Source organism: Colobus angolensis, unplaced genomic scaffold (genome assembly GCF_000951035.1).
Source record: "Colobus angolensis palliatus isolate OR3802 unplaced genomic scaffold, Cang.pa_1.0 Scaffold629, whole genome shotgun sequence".
NCBI lineage: Eukaryota > Metazoa > Chordata > Mammalia > Primates > Cercopithecidae > Colobus > Colobus angolensis.
Window position 1 is genome coordinate 68,361 of NW_012119921.1, and position 10,505 is coordinate 78,865.

A 10,505-nucleotide genomic window follows, 5' to 3' on the forward strand; every position below is an offset into this window, starting at 1 on the left:
TGAAGTCCTAGTAACCACTGTTTACGGGCTGGCCTGTAGAAAGTTTTGTCACCTCTATCCCTGCTGTATCCAAGCCCAGAAAGGACTGAGGTATTTTTATTTCAAGCGTGTACAGGCTTGTAAGCTGTGGTATATTGGGTGAGCCGAGGGCTCCATGCTTGTGACCCACTCGGCCCCTCTCTCTTCTCTCTGCAGAAAACCGCCTGATTCCCACTGAGTTACGCCGAGAGGCTCTGGCCTTACAGAGGTCCCTGGAGTTTGATGATGCAGGAGGTGAAGGTAACTATACATGGTAGCCCTCCCCAACACTGAGCTGGCTGGTCTCCCGTCGTTCCTCAGACACACTGGGCACTGTCCCATCAGAGGAAACTGCTCCTGGAACTGTCTCCTATGCCCTTGTCACTGCACAGATGGCATCGCAGGGCTCTCCCTGAGTGTGCCCTGTCCCACTTACATGGCACACATGGGCCACTGACTCTGCGCCTTGCTTGTTAATTCCCTCCCCCACCGGAGTGCCTGCCGGAGCAAGATGGTGTCCCTCGCACATCATTGGTGCCCATACGTTTAATTCACTCATTATTCAAGAAACAAGAAAGGAATTCCAAACATTATAGATATTTGTTTTGAAGGAAAGGAGTTTGTCACTGTTGGCCTTAGCAGAGTATGGACTTCGTTGTGTAATACAGTAGCTGCTAGCCTCATGTGATTAATATAGCTTAAGTGAACTACAATTAAACAAAAGATTCTGTTCCTCCACCACATTTGTGCTCGGCAGCCAGAGTAGTTGGAGGCCGCGCTCTTGCCCGTTGTGCATGTGGAGCACTCCTATTCTTGAAAGCTTCAGCAGATAGCGCCATCCTGGCGGTCTTGGCTGCCCCCAAGTTAGCATTTCATTCCCAAGATTGTCATGTTCTTGCCCCTCGTGCCCCTGACAGGTGTGACCAGCCACGTGGATGATGAATACCGATGGGCAGGAGTCGAGGATCCCAAGGTTATGATCACTACCTCCCGAGACCCCAGTTCCCGCCTCAAGATGTTTGCAAAGGTACTGGTGAGCAGGGAGTGATGGGGAGATGCCCAGGACACACAACCCCAGTCCTGACTGCACACTGCCATCCACGCCCAGGAGCTGAAGCTGGTGTTCCCAGGCGCCCAGCGAATGAACCGAGGTCGACATGAAGTGGGGGCACTTGTGCGAGCCTGCAAAGCCAATGGCGTCACCGATCTGCTGGTTGTTCATGAGCATCGGGGCACACCTGGTGAGGCCGGAGGGAGAGTTGGGGTGGGAGCCGTCTGAGGGCAGATGGCGTCTCTAACAGCCACCTTTCCCCGCCAGTGGGGCTCATCGTCAGCCACCTGCCCTTTGGCCCTACTGCCTACTTCACGCTGTGCAATGTGGTCATGCGGCATGACATCCCGGACCTGGGCACCATGTCGGAGGCCAAGCCCCACCTCATCACACATGGCTTCTCTTCCCGCCTGGGCAAGCGGGTGAGTCTGGGGGCCTTCAGGCTGGGGCTGCGGGCCAGGCCAGGCATTTGCCACTCTCTTTCCCTGTGCCCCAGGTCTCTGACATCCTCCGATACCTATTTCCCGTGCCCAAAGATGACAGCCACCGGGTCATCACCTTCGCAAACCAGGACGACTACATATCATTCCGGTGGGTCCGCAGGCCATGACCCGGGAGAGCGTCCCCACCCTGTGTACCTCCTGCTGCTTGCCTTTGACCCACAGCTGTTCCCTCCCAGGCACCACGTGTACAAGAAGACAGACCACCGCAACGTGGAGCTCACTGAGGTCGGGCCCCGCTTTGAGCTGAAGCGTGAGTTTGAGGCTGAATCCCATGTCTGGGGTTGGGAGGCGAGGCTGGCTGTGCCAGGGCTGATGGCCATCTCTGCCTGCAGTGTACATGATCCGCCTGGGCACGCTGGAGCAGGAGGCCACAGCAGACGTGGAGTGGCGCTGGCACCCTTACACCAATACCGCACGCAAGAGGGTCTTCCTGAGCGCCGAGTGAGCCCACTCACCACTCAGTCAGGACGAGGACTTGGAACTCAGGATGGGGCTGTCACAGACAGGTCTGCCGAGCTGGGATGTGGAACTGTGGTGGGTGGAGAGGTCTGAATAAACCGTCTGCGTCATGGCCCCGCCTGCCTCTGAGTGGTCAGGCCAGGTCTGCGGGCAAAGTCCATTGGGGTCCCTTTGGGTGGGGACCTGACGACTGTGGGACGTGCTTGGGCCTGGAGTCAGTGTGGGGGTTAACATGGTCAAATATTTGATGCTGACATCCCCTCAAGAGTCAGGGTCCTGTGAGCTCTTCAGCAGGTAGATGTGGGTAGCAGGGCCAGTCCATGTCATGGGCAGCCCACCAACTTAACTCACTGAGTGGGAGCTGCCAACGCAGAGGCGACAGGCCAAACCCGGTGCTCAGCGGCTGATTCCTCGTCTGAGTGGCATCATGTGGTGTTTGTCCTGTGTCTGGCTTATTTCTATTAACATAATGTCCTCCGGCTTCCTCCATGTTATTGCAAATAACAGGATTTTTTTGTAAAAAATACATATGCCATATTTTCTTACCGATCCATCCACCGACAGACACTTAGACGTTTTCATAGTTTGGCAGTTGTGGAAATGCTGCAGTAGTCATGGGAGTATAGCTATCTTTTCAAGATAATGATTTCATCTCCTTTTTATATGTATATCCAGAAGTGGGATTGCTGCATCAAATGCTGGTTATTTTTAACTTTTTGAGGAACCTCCATACTGCTTTCCATAAAGGCTGTACTAATTTCCATTCCCACCAGCAGTTCACTAGGGTTCCCTTTTCTCCGCATCCTTGCCAACATTTTTTATCTTGTGTTTTTTAATAACAGCCATCCTAATAGGTGTGAGGTGATCTCTCATTGCGGTTTTGATTTGCATTTCCCTAACAGTTGGTAATACTGAGCATTTTTGCGTACACTAGGTCGTTTGTTGTTGACTTGAGTCCCTTTTAAAATTTGGATACTGCTGTGGTCTGAATGTTTGTGTCCCCCAGAAATTCATATAGTGAAATCTCATCCCTATGGTCAACAGTTTAGGGAAGTGATTAGGTCATGAGGACTCTGCCCTCGTGCATAGAATTAGTGCTCTTATAAAAGATGGCCGTGGGAGCTCTTTTGCCCCTCCTGCCATGTGAGAACACAGCTAGAAGCCACCGTCTGTGAACCAGGAAGACCCCCTCACCACACATCAAATCTGCTGGAGCCACCATCTTGGACTTCCCAGCCTCCAGAGCTGTGAGAAATAAATGTCTGTTGTTTAAGCTACCCAGTCTGTGGTATTTTGTTATAACAGCCCAAATTGAGACAGATAGTAACCCTTTATCAGATACATGGTTTGCAAATAGTTTTCCCCATTGTGTAGATGCAGCCATCGAGAAGCTCCTCAAGACAGACATTAAATACAAAGAAGCATGGTGTGAAACACCATGTGTAATATGCTGTGAGTGTGCAAAAGGCAGGGAGGGCCCTGCACGTGTATGTGCCGCAACATCCCCAGAAGACTGGATGCCTTGCTGGAACACTGGGCACCCAGGGAGGAGGGAGGTTCTTTACCGTAATGTTAGTAGGTGAACATTTTACCCACTTCTTGACCACGGAGACCTGCCCTCTGAGTTCTCTGCCCATTTTTCTTTGGGGTGCAGATGGATACTTGGAAGACATCCTCATGATAGAAAAGCCTACAGAAGGCCTGGTGCAGTGGCTCACACCTGTAATCCCAGCGCTTTGGGAGGTCAAGGCAGGAGGCTCGTTTGAAGCCAGGAGTTTGAGACCAGCCTGGGCACTATAGGGAGAGCTCATCTCTACAAAACATTTTTAAAAACACAAGTGCACATGGTGAAAAGTAAACCATCATCCTCCTTCCACCCCAAACAATCCATCCCTACTCTCCAGAGGTCATCGGTGTTGACTTTTTAAAGAAGCTGGACTGGTATTTTTTATTCATGGTATCCATAAATTTGTTGACTGTTTGTTAGTTATATTTTAACCTGAAAGGGATCATGTGCATGCCACTCTGAAGCTTGCATCTTACTCTTTAATGACAACTGGATGCCACAGGGTGCCAAGGCTGTCTAGTACACATGAATCTGCCTCCTTCCTTGTGGCTACATTGTTGGCTGGCTTCCTGTTTTTATCCCCACAAATACTGCTTCAAGAGCATCATTGAACATACTTCTGTGCATATTTATGCAAGTGTATCTGATGAATACATTCCTACACGGGAATTCTGCCTTTAAAATGATAAGAGGCTGGGCGCGGTGGCTCACACTTGTAATCCCAGCACTTCGGGAGGCTGAGGCGGGTGGATCACCTGAGGTCAGGAGTTCAAGACCAGCCAGGCCAACATGGTGAAACCCCATCTCTACTAAAAATACAAAAAATTGTCTGGGCATGGTGGTGTGTGCCTGTAATCCCAGCTACTCAGAAGGCTGAGGCAGGAGAATCGCTTGAACCTGGGAGGTAGAGGTTGCAGTGAGCCAAGATCACGCCACTGCACTCTAGCCTGGGCAACAAGAGCAAGACTCCGTCTCAATAAAAAGAAAAAACTAAAACAAAATGATAGTAGAGGTTGTGTCTCTCCACAGGCACCATCACAAGATGTGAGCACCTGCCCCCCAGGCCAGCCCTGGGCATCATGAGAGGTTTTAACCTCTGTCAAGCGCTAGGTGCAGAATGTTTCCCCCAATTACATTTGCGTTTCTTTAGTTACTCTGGAGGTTGTGCCTCTTTTCAAATACTTACTGGCTGTGTGTGTATATATTTCTATGACCCGTCTGCTCTCCTTATAGATGCAATTGTTCACCTCTAGATTGATTGATTTAAATCTTGTTAGTTGTGGAAAATTTGAAATATACAAGAGCAGAGAAGATGGTACAGTGAGTCGCTGAGCTGGTTTTGATGTGAGCCAGTCTTCATAGCCCACCCGCTCCCTGTGTCCACTCCACCAGTTTATTTTGAAGTAGATCTTAGACATCACAGCATTTCATCCATATGTATTTCCATGTATATCTCTAAAAGGTAAGGACTCAACAACAACAGAAAAATTACATTTAAAATTATCAATGATTATTCCTTAATATCATCAGATATCCAGTTAATGTTCAGCTTGCCTTGATGAAAGTGTGTTAGTTTCAACTAAGATTGACATCAGGTCCATTCATTGCAAATGATTGACAAGTCTCAGGTCTGTTTTTAAAAACAGCTTTATTGAGATAGTCAACATATTACACAATTCACAGCGCAGGCTGAACTCTCAGCCTTGTGCGCCTGTCCCTGTGCATCAATGATTTTTTAAAAATCATATTCACAGGGCTGTGTAACCATCACCACAATCTAATTTTAGAACATTTTTTGTACCCTCCTGCCCCGCCCCGGAGAGAAACCCCATACCCATTAGCTGTCACTCCAATCCCCTCCCTCCCACCAGGCCCCCAGTCCCTCTGGCAACCACTAATCTACTTTTGGCCAGATTCTGCTGAGACATTATAACAAGAATTTTTTTTTTTTTTTTTTTGAGACATTCTTGCTCTGTCGCCCAGACTGAAGTGCAGTGAAGGATCTCCACTCACTGATAGCTCTGCCTCCCGGGTTCACGCCTTTCTTCTGCCTCAGCCTCCCGAGTAGTGGGGACTACAGGTGCCTGCCACCGTGCCAGGGTAATTATTTGTATTTTTAGTAGAGATGGGGTTTCACTGTGTTAGCCAGGTTGGTCTCAATCTCTTGACCTCATGATCTGCCCGCCTCAGCCTCCCAAACTGCTGGGATTACAGGCGTAAGCCACCACACCTGGCCTTAGAACAGGATTTCTTTTTTTAAATGAATACTTTTGGTCTCTATAGATTTGCCGTTTCTGAACATTTCATGTAAATGGAATAATATGTCTTTTCTGACTGGCTTCTTCCACTTAGCATAATGTTTTCTAAGCTTATTCACAGTAATACTCATGTCAGCACTTCATTTCTTTTCATTGCCAAATAATATTCCATGTATGCCCCTATACGTGGGGCATTATTATATGCCACATTTGATCCATCAGTTGATGAAATTTAGGTTGTTTCCCACATTTGGGCCATTGTGAACAGTGCTGCTATGAGCATTTGTGTGTTAAGTCCTGAGTCTCTATAAGATTTTCTGTTTCTTTGCAGTTTACTCAATTAGGAAACTGGTTTGTCTTAATAGACCTTTCACGGTCTGGATGTTGCTGATCTTAACACTGTAGTGTCATTTAACATTTTTGTGTGCCGTTGTGTTTCCTCTGAATTAATATTGAGATCTAGAGGCTCAATCAGATATATGTTCAACTTTTTTTTAGCAGGAATACTTGATGGGGGTGTTATGTTCTTTCAGGAGTCGCAGTGCCTGCCTGGGAGTTGTTTTTCTGATGTCAGTAGGCAGCATTATTGCTTAACTCCATTAATTTATTAGGGGTTCAAACTTGGTGCCTATTTCTCAAGAAATTAATATGGGAGCTTTTTGCATTATAGTTTCAAATTCATTAAAATGGTGTGTGGAAGTACTTAGGATATACTTTTTTCTTTTTTTTGACACAGTCTCGTTCTGTCACCCAGGCTGGAGTGCAGTGGTGCGATCTCGGCTCACTGCAAGCTCTGCCTCCGGGGTTCAAGCAATTCTCCTGCCTCAGCCTCCTGAGTAGCTGGGACTACAGGCACCCGCCACCACGCCTGGCTAATTTTTTTGTATTTTTAGTAGAGATGAGGTTTCACCGTGTTAGCCAGGATGGTCTCTATCTCCTGACCTCGTGATCCACCTGCCTCGGCTTCCCAAAGTGCTAGGATTACAGGCTTGAGCCACCATGCCTGGCCTACTTGGTGTATTTTAACTAGCTACCTTATTAAATTTTCTTGTAAGTCCTTACAGGTTTTTGTAAGAGTTTCTAAAACTTTGTAGCTGATTATGCTATATGCCAATTAGCATTTCTGATGGGCCCCTCCCTCCTTTCTCCTTGCCAGGCTGCATTGCCTAGGACTTCAGAACACCCTGGTCAGCAGCAGCAGTGAGGAATCCTTCCAGAGGTGTTTACACTCACCCAATCATGGATGCACACTCATGTCTCTCTGGGGTTACAATTGATGGGCAGACAGCCACGCACATGGATCCATGCATCCCTTTGGCTGTCCTGGGAACTACACTCAGCTGTGATCCATGGGCTGTGCAATCAGGGCCCGCAGACGGCCCTTATCTGTGCAGGACCCTGGCCGGCATTTGCTGACAATATCGTGGCCAGTTGGTCTTTTCTAAATAAAGCACTGCATACAGAGGAAGTGTGCTGAGACTGGGCTAGCATTAGGTATAGAACCTGCAGGCCGAGGAGGCAGCAGCCTGATCCGGCCTGTCAGTCATGGAAGTCCCAGAGTGCTACCAGCGTTGCTGTTAGAGCACTTGTCTGCCCGAGTTTATTTCCTCCAGGGGCACATGAGGGGCCTGCTCTGGGCAATGCAGATGCCCAGGCTTTACCCTGGAGAAGTGGGGGAAAGTTGTTATGAGCATTTTAAAGATGGGGAAGAGGGCTTTCCCCTCTATTCCCAGTGGTTTCCCCTCCTTTCTGAAGCAGAATTGCAGGACAGCTCCTGAGGGCAGCAATCAGCCTCCACAAAGAGCTGGGGCTTCTGGGGTTTGGTCTAGCGCTGAGAAGGGGAAGGGTGGCTTTCTCTTTGGCCTGTTTCCCCTGCACTGAGCTGCTGACCCTTTCCCAGGGTGGGACCAGGAGGAGTCTTTGATTCGGAACACTGAAGCCTGGCACACCTGAGGGGAGTTAATGGAGACGGGAACAAAGGCTCTCCCAGGGGACTTACAGCTCTCAGGCATCGGACAGCAGGGGGCACGGCCACGGCTTCCTCTTGCACTGAAGAGGGGTACCTTTTTCCTGTTTGCTAAATGCCAGACTTGTGGATGGACCAACAGGACAGCTCGACCAGCTTGAAGGTTTTTAACAGAATGAAACAATGGGAAAATGTTTTCAAATTTCTACCCCCGCTTCCGCTTTTATTTTAACTTAGAGGAGGTGGGTGTGGCAGTCTCAGAAAAGGAAACTAGCAGTGTAATAATAATAGCACCAAGTGTATACTGCAAGCCAAGTGCTGTTCTATCTAAATGCTTTATATACAATGATTTCCTTAAATTCTCACAATAAAGCAACAAGAAGAGACACAGTCCTACAGAAGAGGAAACTGAGACACAGAAATCAAATGACTTGCCCAAGGTCATACTGAGAGAGTCATGGCGCCAGAATTCTGACCCAAACATTTTGGTTCCAGTCTTCTGCCCTTTTTTAACTAAGCAAAAAAGGAAGCTGGAGAAGAACTGTACCCTGGAGATGCCAGCAGTCTCCAAGGAGCTCCCCGTAAACGTCCCGGAGGAAGGGATGTCTGCCAGCAGTCTCCACTGTACTTTCTCTTTTCCCCTTTGCAGCCTCAGAGCAGGCTGAACTCACAGCCTTGTGCACCTGTCCCTGTGCATCTTTCTCTCGGCTCTGTTGAGCGACCCATCTGGCCACACTGGTGGGCAGGGGACAGATTGGCACGTAGCACGTGGGCTTTGGCATGCTTGGGGTCTCTGCAGCAGTGCCAGCTGCTCCCGTTGTGCAAGACTGCCGCCGACAGTGTGAACAGGAGGGCCACCAGCAGCAGTGAGTCTCATCGCAAGAACACGGCCGGCAGTCCTCCACGAGAGAAAAGCTGGGGTGGGCCAGGGCCTCTGGAAGATGTGGGGTCTGCCCATCCCCCACACCCAGCCTGAGCTGAACAGAGGGCAAACTAAGAGTTTGGATGTTTGGAGAGACATGAGGGATGGTCAGCTGTCAGGAGGACAGGTGGGTTTAACAACAAGGGGGGCTTGGAGTGAGGGTGAACACCAGGGCAGGAAGACACTCAAAGCAGCTGGAAGTAGAAATGGCAGACCACAGCCTGAGCCACTTAATGTTCACAAGCCACGAGGCAGCATCTGGCTAGTCACTCAGATCCTCTAATAGACAAACCACCAAACACACACACACACACACACACACACACACCCTGGCTGGACAGACTTCCAGATGGACAGGATCCCAGGGAAACACCCAGCGGGACAAACAGATGGATTACTGACAGATGGGAAGACCCTCAGCCAGACATCCAAATAGACCTATGGCCAGAGAGACACCTGAGCCCCCCAGCCAGGCAAAGGTCAGAATCTCTCAAGGACAGGCTCCCTCCCTGAAATGGACAGAGACATTACCCCAGAGGAGAGAACATACCACCCACCTAGTCAACCAGACCTTCAGCTGGACAACATGCCCCCCACCAGTCAGACAGCCCTCAGCCTGTGAGGACAGACCCTCAACAGGATCCCTGCTGCTGGACAGAGATCCTCTAGCCCATAATGACTGCCCTTGATAACCATGTGTGCTCAGGGGCTTAGCCTCCATAACTTTCCCAGCAAATGTACTTATTTTCTGAAAGCTCACTGATGCGTCTGTATTCTACCTCCCTGGCTCTCCATGGCCATCCACAAACCCTCAGTGATTACACTGAGAGTCACTGTCGTGCACTGAGCAGAGCTCTCAATGACTTTCCAGACTCCTCTGACCCTTCAGTTACTAACACTTCAAATCCCAATGGTCCCACGATTACTTTCACTTCTTGTCCCAAGTATCCACTGGCCTCCCAATGACTGTCATTAATATCCATTGACCTCCGACCTCCCTCAGAATGCTCCAAGATGAAACTGATAAATGATGACCATGGATTTCACAGCGACCCCTGCAGACCTCACAATAAATCAAACAGCCCTAGCTGCTGACCCCACAGACGCACTTGGATCCCTCCATCACTTAAGCCAAGGTCAGCAAACCACAGCTTGTAGGCCACACACACACACTAGAATAATTCATGACACATGAAAATTACACGAAATTCTAATTTATTTGTTCATAAATAGTTTCACTGGGACACAGCCACACTGTAGATTGTCTGCTTTCATGCTGCACAGCTGAGTTAAGCAGCTGGGGCAGAGATAGCAAAGCCAAAACCACTTCCTACCGGGGCCTTTAGTAAAGTGTGCCTTCAATACTCGGATGGCTCCTAGTGAATTCAATTCACCACCTGACATCCTGCCCCTGTTGACCCTTCAAAGACTCAGGCACACATCCAGGCCCCAATGCTACCTTTCAACCCCTCAACGACCTCCAACCAGTGTCTGCCGACACCCCTTCCACTGACACCCCCTCTTAATTCTTCCCACTGGGCGAGAAGGGGGCTAACCTAGGCCTGTCCTTGAAGAGGCTCAGGTGCCAGTCCGTTCTCTCCAGCCTCCCCTCGGTGATCCTGGAAGCCGGCCGGGCGGCTCCCCTCCAACTCCGCACACTTTCTGCGGATGGGCGTGAAGGCCGAGCGCCCGGGGTGGGGCTCTGAACACCGTGGCTGGGACTCCCTGCCCGCTGCCCGCCGCTACGCGCTTCCATTGGCT

At 49.6% G+C, this 10,505-nt stretch overlaps 1 protein-coding gene across 1 annotated transcript in view; it reads left to right on the forward strand.

The window, feature by feature from the left end:
* Window positions 1-2,145, forward strand: part of LOC105527498 (U3 small nucleolar ribonucleoprotein protein IMP4) — a 4,182-nt gene extending 2,037 nt beyond the window's left edge. The window contains exons 3-9 of the mRNA XM_011963816.1: window positions 196-279; window positions 936-1,045; window positions 1,127-1,259; window positions 1,337-1,491; window positions 1,566-1,660; window positions 1,749-1,822; window positions 1,905-2,145. Coding sequence (XP_011819206.1) covers window positions 196-279; window positions 936-1,045; window positions 1,127-1,259; window positions 1,337-1,491; window positions 1,566-1,660; window positions 1,749-1,822; window positions 1,905-2,017 — 764 coding nt within the window. The 3' untranslated portion in view covers window positions 2,018-2,145. The remainder of the gene's footprint in view (window positions 1-195; window positions 280-935; window positions 1,046-1,126; window positions 1,260-1,336; window positions 1,492-1,565; window positions 1,661-1,748; window positions 1,823-1,904) is intronic.
* Window positions 2,146-10,505: the final 8,360 nt, after the last annotated feature.